Source organism: Neofelis nebulosa, chromosome 8 (genome assembly GCF_028018385.1).
Source record: "Neofelis nebulosa isolate mNeoNeb1 chromosome 8, mNeoNeb1.pri, whole genome shotgun sequence".
In the NCBI taxonomy this organism is placed as follows: domain Eukaryota; kingdom Metazoa; phylum Chordata; class Mammalia; order Carnivora; family Felidae; genus Neofelis; species Neofelis nebulosa.
Window position 1 is genome coordinate 47004862 of NC_080789.1, and position 19429 is coordinate 47024290.

A 19429-nucleotide genomic window follows, 5' to 3' on the forward strand; every position below is an offset into this window, starting at 1 on the left:
TAGTTTTATAAATGTTTATCTCTAACAACCAAAAGGAAGTTCAAAGATTTCATATAAAACAATGTGCTCTTGGGGAGCCTGGGTGGCTCAGTCGGTTAAGCCTGTGACTCCTGATTTTGTCTCAGGTCATGATGTCACAGTTTGTGAGTTTGAGCCCTGCATAGAGCTCTGTAGTATGTCAGCATGGACCTTGCTTGAAATTTTCTCTCACTCTCTCTCTATCCCTGTCCTGCTCATGTACTCTCTCTCCCTCTCTCTGTCTCTCTCAAAATAAATAAATAAGCTGAAAAAAAGAATTAAAAAAGTACAATGATGTGCTCTTAAAAATCAGTAGATAGCCTCTACTCCTATAATTTCTTAGTCATGACTATTCCGTGACCTTCTACATAATATTCAAACTGTCTCTATCGGTTTCTTTCTTCATAGTCTGTCAAGTCTTCAAGACCAGAAGTCATGTCCTATTAACCTTGGCAACCACCATCTCCCTAGAGCTTAACATGGTTTCTAGAAAATAGTAGGTACTCAATAAATATTTGTTATTGCACTAAATTCACCACAGCTTTGTGGTTAAGAATGAACTCTTGACAGTTCACAGCCTGGAGCCTGTTTCAGATTCTGTCTCTCTCTCTCTCTCTCTCTCTCTCTCTCTCTCTCTCTCTACCCCTCCCCAACTCACGCTATGTCTCTCTCTCTCTCTCTCTCTCTCTCTCAAAAATAAATAAACATTAAAATTTTTTTTTAAAAGTATGAAGTCTTGGGAATTACACTACCTGTATTCACATACCTTACTGTATAACTTTTGATGAATTACTTAACATTTTTAGTTTCTTCATATATAAAACAGGAAAATATCATAATATCTTTCTCAAAAATTAATGTAGAAATTAAATGAGGTAATACAAGTAAACTACTTCTTGCAAGCTTAGTTTAATTTAGTGTTAGGTGCTATCATCATCATCATCATCATTAGTAGTACTTATAATGTTATAGTGCAACATTACATTACATTACATTACATTACATTACATTACATTACATTACATTACATTACATTACATTATTACAACATTAGTAGCCACATAGCCACCTTAGGAGCATGGGCACTTCTCATCCTATGGCAAGCTGGTTATTCCTCTAGGAGTTGAATGCAGAAACTAAGTCAGGATTCCTTCCAGACTCTAGTTAGGGGGAAGATATAGTCAGTAAAAATCAACGCTTTCTCTTTTCTTCCTTCTCTTTTCCTGCAACCTCTCTGACTGATTACCCAGAAGGGGCAGAAATGAGGGAATTTACACTCTGACTGCAAACATATAACAAGGGGACGTTCCAAATGAGCTCTGAGAGAAGAGAAGATACTCATAGATTCCGCGCGCGCGCGCGTGTATGTGTGTGTGTGTGTGTGTGTGTGTGTGTGTGTGTGTGTGTGAGTGTGTGTGAAGGGATTTTAATTCAATTTAATAGCTAATCTGAAAGAGAACAAAACGCGTACAAGTAAAGGCAATGCAAGTCGTAACAACAACTCAGAGATGCATTAAGAAAATTTGTCACCATGGTTACATCTACTAAGAAATTTGCTGCCTATTGCTAAACAGGCAAAGCAATACAGATGTATGAAATTGTGAGCTGTGTGATAAAATAGCCCTGTATTTTCATTCATGAAGCCCATGGTGAGAATTTACTGTTACTGACATACATTATTCTTATTTTATAAGATATTATTCTCTAAAATTTCTACTATGTTATGCAAACACATATACATGTTGACTGCAAAATTTTCTGTAGATGTCCCACAGATAATCAGAGCTGCCACTGTCCCTGGGTCTTCGCATATATTTCAATGAAGCTTTATCGCTCTTATCATTTAAAAATAGTCTCTCTGGGAAATGTTTTCAGTACTTCTGGCCCCCTCTTTTCCTCTTTCTTTCTTTCTTTCTCTCTTTCTTTCTTTCCTTCTTTCTCCCTCCCTCCCTTCCTTCCTTTCCATTTCTTCCTTTCTTTTCTTTCTTTCTCTTCCTTCCCTTTAACAATCAACAAAATTTCTATTAAACTTTTAATAAATAGGCATTTTATTATTAAAATAATGTTAAGATAAAATTATAACAAAGATTGATTATAAGGTCTTGACAATTCTAGAACACGTTCACTACCCCATGCCCATTAGCATTCACTCCCCAGTTTCCTACTCTTCAACCTCTGACAACTACCAATCTACTTTCTGTTCCTAAGGATTTGCCTATTCTGGGCATTTCATGTTAATGGAATCATGAAGTATGTGACCTTTTGTATCTGGTTTCTTTTACTTAGTGTGTTTATGGTTCATTCATGTGGTTGCATGTATCAGTACTTTATTTCTTTTAGTGGCTGAACAATATTGCATTGTAAGGCTTTATCACATTTTGTATATTCATTCACCACTGATGAACATTTGAATTGTTTCCATTTTGGGCTATTATGAGTAATGGTGCTATAAACATTCTTGCACAAGGTTTTGTGTGGACATATGTTTGCATTTCACTTGGGTATACACCTAGGAGTGGAACTGCTTGGTCATATGGTAACTATAGGTCTAACTTTTTGAGGAACCAACAAAATGTTTCTCCAAAGCAGCTACACCAGCAATATATGAGGGTCCCAATTTCTCCATATCCTCACCAATACTTGTCATTGTCTTTTTTTTTTTTTTTTTTTTTAGTCATCCCAGCAAGAGTGAAGTGGTGTCTCCTTGTAGTTTTGGTTTCATAATGCCTAATGATATTGAACATCTTATTTATTCTGAATTCTCAAGTCTATTCCACTGATATATATATCTTTTCTTATGCCAACGCTATGCTGTTTTAGTTAGTGTAGCTTTGTAGTAAGTTTTGAAATCAGGGACCATAAGTCCTCCCACTTTGTTCTTCTCGAGATTGTTTTGGATACTTGGGTTCCTTGCCTTGCATATGAATTTTAGGTTCAGCTTGTCAATTTCTGCAAAAAAGCCAGCTGGTATTTTGACAAGGACTGCATTGACATTGTAGGTCAATTTCAGAAGTATTGCCATCTTCATATTAAGCCTTTCTGATACATAAATATGGTATGTCCTTCCATTTATTTGGGTCTTCTTGAATTTCTTTCAACAATGTTTTAGAGTTTTTAGTATACCACTCTTGCACTTTTTGCAAATTTATTCCTAAATATCTAATTCTTTTTGATGACATTGTAAATGTTATTGTTTTCTTAATTTCATGTTTGATATTAATTGCTAGTATGGAGAAATACAATTGATTTCTTCTATAGATTTTATATCATACAACATTTTAGAACTGGAGCATTACCTTTAACATACTTTTTTGTGGATTTCTTTGAGTTTTCTATATATGAGATCATGCCATCTGCAAATGAAAATAATTTTATTTCTTCTTTTCCAATCTAGATTTTTGTTTGTTTATTTCATTATCTTTCTAGTTGCCCTGGCTAGAATCTCCAGTACACTATTGAGTAGAAGTGGTAAGAGCACTTGTGCCTTACTTGTACAAGAAAGTGTGCCTGATCTTGGATGGAAAACTTTAAGTGTTTCAGTATGAAGCATGATGTTGGTTGTGGGTATTTTATAAATATGCCCTTCATCAGGTTGAAGAAGCTGTCTTCTACACCCAGTTTGTTCAATGCTTGTATCATAAAAAAATTGGATTTTTGTCAAGTGCTTTTTTCTGAGTCTATATGTGGTTTGTCTTCTATTCTTTCAATATGGCATATAACATTGTTTGATTTTTTGTTTATCAAACTAACCTTGCATTCCTGGGGCAAACCTCATTTGGTCATTGCTATGTAAACTTTTTGTGTGTTGCTGAATTAGTTTGTTAATATTGTGCTGAGAATTTTTGATTCTAGATTCATATGGATACAGATTCATACTGATATATATTCTAATTAATATTAGCTGTAATTTTTTTATATTGGCTTTGGCTTTGGTTTGAGGTTAATATTGACTTCACATAATGAGCTATGAATTGTTTTCTCCTTTCTGTTTTTTGAAGGTGATTTTGAATGATTGGTGTTAATACTTCTTTAAACATTTGGTAGACTCCACTAAAGTCACTCTGGTCCTGAGCTTTTCTTTATAGGAAGTTTATTAAATTATTTATTCAATCTCTTTATTTAGTACAGGTCTACTTAGACGAGTCTATGAATTATCTATTTCATATTGAATCAGCTTCAGTAGTTTATGTCTTTCCAGGAATTTGCCAATCTGTGTTATCTAATTTGTTGATATCCAGCTATTCATAGTATTTCCTTTTAATCTTTTTATTTCTGTAAAATAGGTAGTGATGTACCTTCTTTAATTTGAGATTTCAAATTGAGTCTTTTATTTTTTTCTTGCTCAGTTTAGCTAAGGGTTTGTCAATTTTGTTGATCTTGTCAAAGAAGCAACTTCTGGTTTCATTGATTTTCTCTTTTGATTTTCTAGATTTCATTTATCTCTGCTTCAATCTTTGCTATATTCTTCCTGCTGCTTGTTTTGGGTTTAGTTTGCTCTTCTTTTTTCATTTTCAAGGTTTGGTTCTACTCATATTGATCAACTAATTCACCATATATCACTCCAAGAAACTTTTGGCTGTTTCCAAAATTCAAATCCACTCTAAAAGACAAATATATTCCACCAAAAAAGATATTTTAAAAAGAATAGGCAGGAAAGGACTTGCAGAACAGTAAAGTAAGAACATCCAATATCCAATCCTCCTTAAAAGCAGTGAGAATACTAGTAAAAATGGTCAAAATCAACTTTTTACAACTCTGGAAATTAACCAAAAGCTTGCAACAATTCAAGGAGAATTTATTTAAGAAAAATAGCTCACTCTCAGTAAGAATGGGTGTGGTATTTTTGCTTATCCTAGTCCCATATACCCTCCCCAAAATGTTACTACAAAGAGGACATTTTATAATGATAAAAGGGTCGATTCATCAAGAAGACATAAGAATTGTCATCATATATACACCTAAAAACAGAGAATGAAAACAGAGAGAATTAAAGGCAGAGATAGATAATTCGGCAATAATATTAGCAGAATACAATAGCCCACTTTTAATAATTAATATAAAACCAGACAGAAGATGAAGAAGGAAATAAAAGACTTGAACAAAACTATAAAACATAGACCTAATAGATATCTATAGAACTGTACCCATTAACAGCAGAATACAAATTCTTCTCAAATGTACATGGAATGTTCTCCAGGATATGCCATAAAAAATATAAATAAATTTTAAAAGATTGAAGTCATGCAAACTATATTCTCTGATCAAATGGAATGAAATTAAAAATACAGAAGGAAATTTGGGAAATTCACAAATAAGTAGAAATTAACTGCATTCTGCTAAATAACCAATGGGTCAAAAAAGATATCACAAAGGAAATTAGAATATGTTTTGAGATAAATGAAAATGAAAATACAACATTCTAAAATATCTGGATGCAGTGAAATTAGTATTTACCCTCGTGAGAGTTTCGCTCACAACTGGCTCCACAAAGATCCAAATCATGCTGACTCCTTTCTGTTGCATGGTTGAATTCTAATTACAGAACACCTTCAATAATGTCTACAACTGAATAATATTGCAAATTTAAAGAACAAATTCTTGATCAACTACATTTCTAAAGTTCTCATTCTATCCCTAATCATGATGACATAGTTCCATACATACAAGGACTCCCAAAGTGAACATTTACTCTAATATAAATATGCAGACAATGCCTGATAATCTGTGCAGAGGCAAGAGTAAGTTTACCAACCTGCCTGATTTTCTAAGAGGAAAAATCGTATATGCTCCTGCTACTTAGCAGAGTCCTCCAAGTAGTCAAGTTTTATCTCTTCGATGATTAATTCCAGAGATTTATTATCAACATGCACTCTAACTGCAGTCAGCGGTGAAATTAGTCATTTATTACAGTCTAACTGCAACTTATCAGAATTATCAGTATCAGTTAGGTTGCTTTATAGGTTTATTTTGTATTGTCTATTGAGGTATAAAATCGCTCCTTCATTGCTATTTAAAACTGAAAAAAATATGGTAGCTACACTAATGAGCCGAGTATAATGCGTAGGGCTGTCACATCACTATATTGTACCCCTGAAACTAATGTAACATTGTGAGTCAACTATACTTCAATTATGTATATAAAATTATATACATAATAATTTATATTATGGAATCATTATATATTGTAGAAAAATTATAACATGTAATATATGTACAAAATACATTTAATGCTAAAAATATTAATGCTAGGTCAACTGCATATGTATTGGTAAAAAAAAATTTTTAACTGGAAAACAGATTTCCTTAAGAATTTCAGAATTCAGTTTTTAAAAAATTGGGCTGCACAACCAAATGTAAGGAAAAAACTGAAGAAGCTGAGAAGTTGCATATTTTTGATGATTTTACATTTTAGCTGAACTCTGTGGATCATTATAATCGTGTGTGTCATTTCCGGTCTTGAGAGTAAATGAATATATTTAATTTAGTTGTAATGCTCAGTACCAAAAGAGTTCTTTGGTCATTGATTGCTTATAGAGACGGAGTTATTAATTGTATTGTGTTACTTAGGAAATTGTGTGTGTGTGTGTGTATATGTCAGCTAAAAGTCAAAGAAAGATTTCTCATTTCAGAAAGAATGATATTTTCACTGAGACTTATTCATTCAGGATCATCTTTTTCTTAACTAATTATATAAACTTGGAAAAACTAAACTTGGGACTAAAATTAGAGCTACCATCATTTTGTTCTTTTGTTAAAAAGGAAACAGCCTCCTCAATATGAGTGACAGTTAAAACAATACTAAATGCCCAAAAAAGAGTAAAAATTAATCATACTTGGTTATAAGTCAAAGCACTACTTTTTTCCTTTTTGTTAACAAAATCATCACAGCTCTTTAGGATGTTAATGCTAGATTTCATTGATACTTAAATGACTCAACCTAAATATCAACTGTAACATTTACTGTACCTGGATAAGCATGGCTTCACCATTCCAAATTTTCAAACTTCTATCTAACATGATCCCCCCACTTCTCTTATCCCAGAGGATTGGAAAAACCATCAGAGCACAGTAATTACACACAGTATTACTTTCACCAAGTATTTACAATCATTCAGACATGTAGATAACAAAAATTTACTATCCATGTGTTCTGGACTGGAAACAGAAAGAGGATTAAAGTCTTTGTCCTCAAGGAGTTCACACTTTAGGATAGGTCATTTCTCGTGAATATATTGGAAAAATTGCTAAGGGGTTTCAGAGGAAAAAATCCCAAGTTTGGTTACCATATTTTCAGTGCTCAGACATCATTCTGGTGAAATCTGGAAGAAAACATAGCAGACTAGGAGATTTAGAGTTATGGAAGTTTGTTAGGGAGCTACTGTAAAGGTCTGAACACTAGATGAAGACGGTCTGAGCTCATTCTATATCAGTGAGCCCCAAGAGTTAGTCTTTATGTTTCTATCACATTCCACATGTTCAGTGGTTTCCCCAAACTCAGAGATTTTGAGTTAGTGTTTAGTACTCCTCAGTCTAAAAATAATCATGGAAATGCACAAACATTTAGATACAAGGCTACTTATTTGCAGTCTTGTCTACAATTGTGAAAAACTGAAAAAAGTTGGTATACAAAAATAAAGGTCTTAGTTAAATAACTATGGTACATCCATTCAATGGAATACTATAGAGTGTTTGAAAAGAGTTTTTAAATAGATTTGAAAACATTAAGAGATATTAAGATGATATATTTAGTTTAAAGGCAAGTCATAAAGAAATATGTAGAGTAAAAATCTAGATTTTGTCCTATATGCCTATAAGGGACTTAAACATACACGTAAAAAGTTACTAGTAGTCACTGTAGTATTGGTATTATGGAATATTTTTTCTTTGTTTTTGTTATCTATAGCTTTAGGTTTTACACCGTGAATATGCATTAGTTTTGAATCAAAAAAAATGTTATTGATTTTAAGGACATGAGGCAAGGATTTTAAGGGCTCGAGGTATGAAAAATGGTCTCCACTTCGTGGGCCACTGATTTTGCATATGTAACACTGCCGCTGACTTTTCATCACTAACCAACTTTCCCAACATTGCGTTCTTCAAATATTTAGCAATGTGTATGCCAGATAGCTCCCATCCACACAGCCATTTATGCATAGAGTGAAGTAAGAATTACCACATGATTATTATTAATCATTATAATTATTCATGTATCTGGACTATATGCCAGATACTGGCTGAGAAATGTTCATGTATTTTCGCTTCTTGAATTTTTATAAGGTGAATCAACCCTGTGAGTTTTATTATCATCCCCATTTACAGATTAGGTAGTCTGAGGCTGGAAGAGCTTAAAGTGTCGAACATTGATTTAAACTCACATTCCAAGATCAATGCTCCAAGAAAAATATAACAAGCTCAATTTATGTTTATTTTTTTAATGATTGTTTTGACTTTTATTTTTTTAAATAATAACAGAAGGATGTAAATTTTGCCTTGTCCTATCCATGTGTAAAAGGTTGGATATCATTGTATGAAATCAAAAAATTTTGTATAATCACTCAAAAGGGAGAGCAGTATTTTACCTAGTGAAGTAGTGCTTTTAAGTAGGAAATCAATCATTTCCCACACCAAAAAATGTTCTCTACATTTTAAAATTTTCTTTTTGCTTTAGAGTGAAATACGTTTGTCATCTTCCTGGCCCTGTGCTTGGTCTCTTTTAACCTTATTACATTTCTTCTCTACAGGATTTCCTTTGGGAAATTTTACTATGGATGGTAACAATATCTATTCATTTATTTCAGCTTTTAGAAATTAGTTACACTGCATTTATGTCACACTTAACTTTCCAGGAGCTTTGAATTTAAGCCACAATTTAACATCCCTAGCACTCCTTAGCCTCTTTTTTTTTTTTTTTTTAATTTTACCCTTTCATCTGCCAAGTGATCCAGGAAGGTAGTTAGTACTATATATAGTTTATCTGAGGTAAAGAGATGGAGACAAACAGCAAACCATTCATTAAATACCATTACCTTTGGAACTTAAAAGTGGTAGAATCTGGAGTTTCGAGGAACTGTGGGGACCAGGCAATCCATACACAATAAATGGACTTCATCGCTCTATTTCACCACTGTTTCTTCCTTTGCCATTTCAAATGAGTAAAAACTTCTCTCGTTTTTTCTTCATTTTTATTAAAGGTACCCTAGAAAACTAAATATGTGGACAAATTGAGCAAAATTAAATAAGAAAAGTCAAGTTGGAGGTGGAGGGGTTTATGCTCACCTTGGGGATCAAGGCAAGATCGTCAGCTTTGTGATCCTTATAACGGGAATACACAAGGAGGGAGGGAAGGCAGCACTGAAGGTCCTGGACTCACAACGTTTCAGATCTGGAGAGGACATCAATATTATTTCCAACTTTTCACCATGTAGGATTAGATGTGTATGGTAATAAAGACAGCTCTGAATGAATTATGTGTATTTTTTTACAGCACAACAACAACAAAAGAATTAAGAAAAGCTCTCAAAGATCAGATCTGTTTGCTTTCACTCTGTACTAAATTCTTATAATCTTTAGATGCATATTTTTCCGTTCTCCTTTCAAAAAGTTCAAGATAAGCAGCTACCACCATTTCCCCTTGAAACTTAATTTCTTAATCCAGTAGTTGCAGAAGTACATCTTCCTGGACTACAGGCAAACCGATCATTTGTTTTGTTCTCTGACTCCCATTTCCATTCCTTATCCGGTACTAAGTGAGGTGCCAGGCTTGAAGGCTCACTGCTGTTGGTGGCAGAGGCATTGCAAAGGGGACAGCATAGACATGGCCTCATGGCCCCAGGGCTAGGAACTGTAGCCCTTCTGCCTAAATCCACCTTCTAAAATCCAGCATCCAGCCCCAACTACCAAGAAAAGAAATGCTTAATTTTGAGTTATTCTAACTGGCAATTGTAGTGTTCTTAGATTTTTAGCTCTATTTTCTTCCCACTTCTTGGTCATTAAGAGCAATGGTACAGACTCAAACAGTTCAACAGAGCACCGCTTATAAACTCTTGCTAAAATGGATGTGTGGCCCTGGGCCATAATATTTATACATGTTTTCCTTTTTACTTAATTGTAATTAGCATGCTGTTTATTGCATTCCTTTTACCTTTCCTTAAGAATTTGCTTTTTCCTTCAATTGTTTGAATTGGTATCTTTTGAATTTCCTCCCTCTTATTTATTTTTTTGGCATAAATAATAATTGGTCCTACAGCAGGAGCTTGATAAAGCTTTTTATTATGTTCCCTTTTGTCCAACAGCAATCATGAGGCATAAAAAAAGTCTAAACAGTTTGTCCAGAGTTACATAACAAAGGAGAAGCAAACTTTTCAATAAGAGTTCATGTTCTGAGTTTCCCATATTCCATTTTCATTAAAGGTCCAGGTCTCCTGTTATTTCTGTTGATTGTTTTCCCTCTAAATCCTTTCGATTTTTTTTCCCCAGTACCTTAATTTGTACTTTCTCTTAACTTCTTACGTTTGTTTTGTTTTTGAAATGTCTTTTTGATTCTATCCTTACTTCTTTTGTTTATGGATACTGGGAAGCAATTTCATATCTCAGTTCAGTAAAGTGACATTTTCTCCAGCAGATCATTAGTCAGTGATAGCTGGTTAAAAGCCTAATATTCTGTAATTATAAAATCCATTTGTTCTCCAGATCGTTCAGTAAATTGTGTTAAACACATTGATAACCTATTGGGGGGGGGGAATCTAGTTGATTCTCACCATTACCATACCCCAAAATAAATTAGAAATAGATTAAAAGATTAGCTTTTAGTAAAAATTAAGCTTCCAGAAGAATTTTTTGTATTAAAGCAATGCAAGAAACCACACGCACACACAAAAAGACTGATATGTTTGACTGGATGTAAATATAATTTTTAAAAAATCCTTCGTATTTTAAGGCAACAATAAATCTTATATATTCAACACATATATCTGAGAAATAATTTATTGTAAATCATAGTCATCAATAATAAATACATTAATGCTACAATGTGAACATAAGGAAAGATCATGAACAGACACTTCTCAAGGGTAAGGACTGATATATAAATGAAAAATAATCATATGAAAATATATTTACCCCCATCTGTGACCAAAAAAATAAAAATTAAAGCAATAAGTCACTGCCTTTATTGCCTATGGCATAGCAAAATTTAAACGTCGGTTTAAAAGCTAGTGAAGTTTATGTGACTTTAGTTGCCTTTTTAAAATTTCTAGTTTTTATAAATTTTCTACAATGAGTATGTGTCACTTTTATAATGAAAAAATTAACTCTTTAAAATATATATGGATGTGTATTTAATCTCTTCTCTGCAAGCACAATACATGACTAAGAAATGTACAGAGTTTTTAAGTGGATTCTACTGATTTGATTTTCTTATTTCACTGTATTTCGATTAACTTAAATATTGTTTGTTCATTGGAAATAAGAGTTAACAAAGGCAGAGATTTTTCCAAGTTAGTGACATCCTATGGTAATATTTCACAGCCAGGATAGAAGAGAACGACCACGATAAGGGCTGTTTTGTGGAAAAATGCTCTCTGTAAGGTCAACAGCTTGTACAAGATTAATTCCATAATTGAACTTTGAGACATTGTCTGAGGTGTTGAGGTGAAGTGTTCTGGAATTGTTTAGGGTTCAGGGGAAATGGATTTGCCATAATAAAGGGAAATTTTAAGATAAATAGGTTATCAAGAAGGATGTATTTCTCTGTAGTGACAAATGTGTAGATACCATCCATTAATTTCACAATGTTAAAGTTAATCTCAGTGTAAACAATTTTTGAATTTTTGCGAAGATCTCTTTCAAGAGATCCATTAGAGAGGCAGAGGTGAGAGTTATATAAGACTTTATTCCATTATTACCCAAAATAATAACCAGGCAACACTTACAAGTGGTTTACTTATACTATCTGGTTAATCCTTATAATATCCCTCTGAAGCAAGTATTCTTAATTATTCATTTCACAGAAGAAGAAGAAATTTACAAGTAACGAGGCTAGGTAGACTGACCAAAGGTCCACCATAAGGACATGGGAGAGGCAGGACGTGAACCCAGACAAATATAACGGTAAAGACAGAATTTGTGCTCTGAATAATATACTACCTCTACATTAGACTTCAGTAGTCTTGACCTTCCGCCCAACAATTGGCCCCCAACTCCATGTGAGGCACCGGCTAGTCTAACATAATCTGCCCACCATTACTTTGCTTTTGGGTAGAAAAGCAGAAAGAAAGAGCTTGAGTTTTATATTCTAACTTGGACTGAATCTTTGTTCCACTTTCATGTTCCTAAGTTAGCTATTTCTTCACCTATAAAATAGAGGAAAGTAATAACCTCAGAGAGCTGCCATGGAAATTGAAATACCATATGTGAAAGTGCTTAGAACAGTGCTTGGCAAATCATAGATGTTTAATAAATATTAGTTTCCTTTCTTCCTTCCCTTGCCAGACAAAAGTTGTTCTTCCTTACAAAGTTGGTTTGCATGAAAATGCTTCCATGGCTCTCAATTTATCACAGAATCTTCAGAAAAGTTGCTCACTAGATCAAATGGACCCTATTAGACGTGGAATCTCAGAGGCTTCTAATCACCCTCCCCTCCCAGGCAGGGCGTGCTGTGGAAAGCCCTAATAGAAGTTTATATAACCTGATGTTCACAACTCTCTCTTTTCTGGATTTGGGTAGGCTTTTTAATTCTTATTTCTGTGACTCTTGCTTTTCTCTCGTTTCTCTTACATGACCCTGCCCCCAATTCCAAAATACACTTTTATACAAATGAACTCTAGCTCAAACTGCTTATATGCCATTTCTCAAAGATGCCTTATCATTTCCTGCTTCCACATTTTTTTTCTTCTGCCGGGCTCTCTCCCTGAAATAACCCTTTACCGAAAATTTATCTATTGAACTTTTACCTTCAAGGCTCAACTCAAATGCCTGTTCCTCATACATCTCTGGCCACTATGAATGGAAGTGATCTCCCTTTCTACTAAATCACTATAACACTGCATATCACTTAATGGACAGATGGCAGATAGTGTAGTATTTTGGGGCTGAAGACTGGTTGAAATGGCATCTGAGGGGCACCTGGGTGGCTGAGTCAGTTAAGTGTCCAACTTTGGCTCAGGTCATGATTTCATGGTTTGTGGGTCCAAGCCCTGCATTGGGCTCTGTGCTGACAGCTCGGAGCCTGGAGCCTGCTTCAGATTCTGTGTCTCCCTCTCTCTCTGCCCCTCCCTGCTCACACTCTGTCTCTCTCTCTCTCTCTGTCTCTCAAAAGTAAATAAATATTAAAAACATTTTTTAAATAATAAAAAATAAGATGGAATCCGATTAGCAATCCCTTAAATGGCCTCTCCCAATGCCTTATTAAAAAAAATCTCTGAAGCCAACAAAAGCCAAATTTTCACAAATACACTCAAAACTAATAAACAAGCTATTATCAGAATGAGGAAAGAATTTCTGACAATTTAAAGGCCAGAGGAACTGTATTGAGAAATGATAAAAATTGCTTTCCCACTGGGGCGCCTGGGTGGCTCCGTTAAGTGCCCAACCTGGCTCAGGTCATGATCTCACGGTTTGTGAGTTCGAGCCCTCTGTTGGCCTCTGTGCTTACAGCTCAGAGCCTGGAGCCTGTTTCAGATTCTATGTCTCATTCTCTCTCTGCCCTCCCCGACGTGTGCTCTGTCTCTCTCTGTCTCTCAAAAATAAATAAATGTAAAAAAAAAATTTAAAAAAAACGCTTTCCCATTAAAAGTAGATTAAAATTCTTGGTCTGAGAGAACCACTCTTTACGCCTTCTCAACTGTTTACCTCTTACTCAAAACACAGGAGCCCTTGGGACACCTGGGTGGCTCAGTTGGTTAAGCGTCCAACTCTTGATTTCAGGGGTTGTGAGATGGAGCCCTGTTTCAAGCTCAGCACAGAGTCTGCTTGGGATTCTCTCTTTCTGTTCCTTCCCCTCTGGTGTTTTCTCTCTCTCTCTCTCTCTCTCTCTCACTCTCTCAAAAAACAAAACAAAACAAAACAAAACAAAACCATACATCACCAACAACAGCCACAACAACAACAAAAAAATGGTGGGGCCAAACATTCTTCTATCAGCTAGGTGAGATTTTATGGAGTATCCAGAATGCTTCCCCCTAATCTCTAACAGGGATTCAAAAAGTTAACCATAATAATAAAAATTAGAAAAGGGTTTTCAAGATCATGCAAAAAAAATTAGTAGGCATGCCAATATTAATTTTTCTCAAGTGGGAGGTTGCAGGAAGGTTAATTGGAGGAAGGTGATCAAAAGGTAATAAATTATGTATTGTGCATGATGTGATATACAACATGATGACTATAGCTAACACAGATGTGTGGTATATTTGCAAGTTTTTAAGAGAGTAGACCCTAAGTTTTCATCACAAGAAAAAAAATTTGTTTTCTTTGTGTATGTGTATGTGTGTGTGTGTGTCCCTAGGAGATAATGAATGTTAACTAAATTTATTGTGGTAATCATTTCACAATATACTTAAATCGAAAAAGAATGCCATACATTTTAAACTTATATGGTGCTGTATGTAGATTACATCTCAATAAAACTAGAAAAAGTAGTCAGATGTGAGGCAAGACATAAAATTAATAGGAAAGTAAATGTTTAATATTGATAAAATTTATAGTAAAGATATAATTATGAATCACTTCAAATAAAACAATGGCTGAAATATATAAAGTAAAAATCATTAAGAATATAAGGAAAAATAGCAAACGCAAGTGTTGTGGAAGACTCACATACATCTCAGGCTTTGAGAAATCCAGTGGGAAAAAATAGATTGGAATAATATTTTTAATAATATGCAGTAATATAATAAATAAGGTGATATAGATATACATATGTACGTAGATATATTTATAGCTAGCTAGCTAGAGGTAAATAAATAATCAAACTAGTTGCCCCCAAAAGTACCTATGAAATATTCAGAATACTTTATCATAGTGTTTGTCCCCAAGAGAGAATTAAGAAATTCCAAACTTTAGAAGTGCAACCATTCTCTGATTTGTATTACTATAACTAGAAATTAATAAGGAAAATAAATTTGTAAACACATAAACATCAAGCCAAAGCAAGAATTAAAACTACAATTACAAACCATTTATTTTTTTTATAAACCATTTAGAAATCAATAAATAGGACATTACATATCAAATTATAGAATGCCACCAAAGCTACAACCAGAGGCAATTTCATAACAGGAAGAACTTACTCACTTTTGTTTAGTGGGGTTTTGTTGTATGTTCTAATAATTTTCCATTGTTTAAAATTAAGCTGTAGCTACTTGAATATTTCCAGATGTAGTGTTCCATACTAAATGTGTAAATCACCCTTCAAATGAAATACGCTGGACCTAGTATTTGCTCTTACTGTCTTTGTTCACATTTGTTATGACCTGTTTTTCCCTGTTTTCCATTTCCTTGGAACACCAACCAGTTGGCACCGTATTTGATCACCTGACTCATGCCTAAGGCCCTTTAACTTAATAGTTTTTGTGAATAAAATCTCTGATTTTGACCCTCAATCTTGCACAGGTTATTTTATAGTTACTTCTTGTTTCCAAGCAGCTAATGTTACTGGTAAGAGGCACTCACACCTTCTATTGAGGGCACAAGGGGCCCTTATAATTTGGCAAAGCCCCACCTCACCTCTCAACAAGAAGAGGGAAATTACAGAGGGAAGATAAATGTAATTCAGAATAAGAATCTGTGATCTCTATGGTCCTTATGAGTTTATCACAGAATTAAATAAATACATATACACACATATATACATGCATGCATGCATACATAGATGGAGGCTACAGATGCTATTATTTGGGGATTCACTCAGACGTTATAAAAAGTACATATATTTTAAAACTTTTAAATTCTACTTCAGTAGTAATAATGTGAACTAAAATTGATTTTTCCCATTCTGAGCTTCCTATGTCCAGTAAGATCATGTGTCAAAAATATTAGATGGCTATGTGATTTCTATTCTGAGCTCTCAGACATGCAAAAAATAGAATTGTTTTGTGTTATACATAATTTCTCAATTCAAAAGTGATGTTTACTTTTCCTAAATTTTTCACTTAATATTACTAGCCATTTTATTATTTTTGTGTCAAATATACCTATTAATAAATTATAATGCATTTTCTCAATTCAGATATATTTCCAACAACAAAACTTTCAGTTTCCTGTAAAGAAACTCTGGATAGTTGCTATAGTCCGCTATGGTACCATAAGAGGAAAAGACATTTGGTCCTTATTTCTGTAAAACTTCTCACTGAATTGTGTGTATGCACAGAAAGACGAATTTGTGTGATCAAAATGATTCATGTGGTGTCTAAACCTATTAACATTCTTCCCCAATGTAGACGAGGGTCCAACGTATCTCTTACATTGGACATGAGTAGCTTGGGGAATGTTGAACCTTTTGTGGCTATCCCAACCCCACGGGAGAAGGTAGCAATGGAGTATCTGCAGTCGGCCAGCCGAATCCTCACAAGGTCACAGCTGAGGGACGTCGTGGCAAGTTCCCATTTACTCCAAAGTGAATTCATGGTGAGCCAGCTGTTTATTATTCACTCTTCAGTAGGTATTTTGATAAACTAGACCCTAGAGGCACCTACTAAAATGGCGCTGTCCTCCACTCAAGTAAACAGTTACAGTTTAAAAGGTTAAGTACAAGGTTTTAGAGCCACCCTACATCTCATCAAGTACTGATAAATGTTCAAACTAGCATGTGATTACTAAATTTAGGCAGAGTATGTAGGAGCTGGCCAGGCAAAGAAGTATCAAGAAGGAACTGGGCAGAGAATAGCCATTTCAGGAAGAAGGAACAGTTTACTGTCACTGTTTGGGGAATTAAGTTGTTCGATTTAGCTGAAGCATTGAAATCAAGGTGGAAAGTGGCAAAGCTTGAGCCTCAGAGTTATAAAAGAAACCTGAGTCTTGATACATATTTAAAAGTTTGAACTTTATCTTAAGTTTGTAAAAGATCACTCTATCTGCAGTGGAGTGAACATTAGAAAGGGGTATGTTGGAAGCTCTAGAGTGATCCTGTGGACTGGGCATGGTGGTCTAAACTAAGATAGTAGGAATGAAAATGTGGGAAACCTATAGGAATCTGCAAGAAGGGGGCCGAATTGGATGAGGCGGCCAAAATAAGGGAAGAAGTCAGAAATGATACCTCAGTTTGTGACATGAGGAACAGGCCGCATACAGTGACCTTAAATGAAATAAGGAACATGGGGGAAGACCAAATGTGGGCTAAAGAGGATTGGGAGTTTTAGCCAAAAGTGATGGCAACCCATCAGTGTAGCTGGTGATAACTCGATTCATGAAAACACATTTCCGACCCAGAGAGCATGGAGACAGATTAGACCTTCTTAGTTCTAATTACTGCCCAAGGGGATTATGCATTTTATAGCTCACTTTAATCTTAAATCGGTTGTACATCTTAAGCCAAAGTCTGTTGATTTTAATAAATTGATCATCCCAAGGTCTGTTCAGATATTTGCAATCACTCTAATGATGAAATATCCAGCAATGGGCTAGATCTGCTGTTAGCCTCTTCAACTACTGTTAAGCATCCAAAGTAAAACATGAACATGCAGTTTTTAAAATTAGACTTTGTAGTGTGTCATCTTTTCATATATGAAGAAAATGAGACCTAGTGAGATGCAAGAACAAGTCAATGATCATACAGCTAATCAAAAGTACATCTAGTATTCTTCTCTGGAACCATAGATAGCTCTTTGTTCTTTGAGATAAGCCCTTAAAGGAAAAATGACAAGGAGTACCAAAAAGAAAGATAATGCTGGAAGATGATAAATTGTCAGTGTGTGTCAGAAAACAGGAAGAAGCAGAGGAGAAACAAACATATCATAGCTTTGCTAAAACAGACTGACCTGTTTGAAATTACCAAACATGAATATGTGCTTTCTGTTGAACATCCAACAATTTTGCTTATTTTGGTAACTTGGAACTGAGAAGTTATAACATTTAGTTGGAACAAAGAGTAGGAATGAATGTTATAAATATCTAAAATAGTGCACATTTAGGAAATGATATTTAAAAAGTAAACTACTTCTCTCTGTAGACCACATCTCAAATTTATAAGATAGTCAGGCTTTCCTCAAATTTTCAGATTGACTGAAAACTGGGACAATTTGAATTAATTTATGGATAATTTCTTCCATGTAAATGAATATTAGGCTGTTGAGTTATATTTTCCACTGAAGAAACTTTAAGTAACAAAAATAGTATTTCACGTGATCTAAAGATGAAAGTTCTCTTATTTCACGTTAACGTTTAAGTAATGTTTTGCAAAAATTTAATTAGAGATCATACTATTTTGTGTAATCAAATCCTTAAATGATTTTTTTGACCCTTTTGAAAACTTTGGCTTATTTCTTTCTTTGTCCCAGTCAGCTACAGATGCTCACCTTTTAGATCTAATTCATTTCCACGGAGCCATTTCTACTTTAATTGTTCCCTCTCCAAGCATTTGAGGCACATGACATATATTCTGACCGAGTAAAACTATTTATATTCTTGTTAAGTGGGAGAAAACAGTGTCTGGGTGACCTTCACTAAAAATATTACATTGACAACACAAATGGAACTGTACAATTATCAACCATTCCTTAATACAAAAAAGCATCCTATGATCATCTCTTAAATCAACAAAAAAGCCCTTTATATTTACCATCTGGGGAGGGAGGTTTTAATAATCCTAAAAGAGTTACACAATGTTAAAAGAGAATCCATTGTAGTGAAATTTTTGGTACTGAACTTATATAAAGATTTAAAGAAATTTGAATACATTGTCAATTTTCAGCTGTGTGTGTACATATTTCTAGCAATTATATCCAAATAGAAGTTTAAAAATCTAATCAAAGTTTTATATGTTTCTTTGATAACCATATATAAAATAATAGTTTCTAAGACAGAGAGGTGTTTCTTAGAGTCAGCTTGACAGGGTGCAGCTAATATGTTTATAAAAGGAAGGGTGTTGGTCAACCAGAGGTGGTAGTCTGTTGTTTTATAAATGACTTTGAAGTTCAGTAGGGCTCTGGATCAGATGGCCCCCTGGGAAGATTTTCTTTGTGGCAGCATTAGATACACTAATTTGATATCATTTATTTTTGCAGGAAATTCCAATGAACTTTGTGGATCCCAAAGAAATTGACATTCCACGTCATGGAACTAAAAATCGCTATAAGACCATTTTGCCAAGTAAGTTTCTTGAATTAAGTAGTTTCCATTATAAAGCACAAGCCTTCCCCATTAACCTCCACCTCATCGATTCCCATCCTCACAACTTCTCTGTATACACTGAAGTTGGAGT

General features: G+C 34.3%; 1 protein-coding gene across 3 annotated transcripts in view; it reads left to right on the forward strand.

The window, feature by feature from the left end:
- Positions 1-19429, forward strand: part of PTPRR (protein tyrosine phosphatase receptor type R) — a 247515-nt gene that overhangs the window by 184122 nt on the left and 43964 nt on the right. For all 3 annotated transcript variants that reach the window (XM_058742040.1, XM_058742041.1, XM_058742042.1), the window contains 2 exons: positions 16452-16638; positions 19233-19317. In XM_058742040.1, the coding sequence (XP_058598023.1) occupies positions 16452-16638; positions 19233-19317 (272 nt within the window). The remainder of the gene's footprint in view (positions 1-16451; positions 16639-19232; positions 19318-19429) is intronic.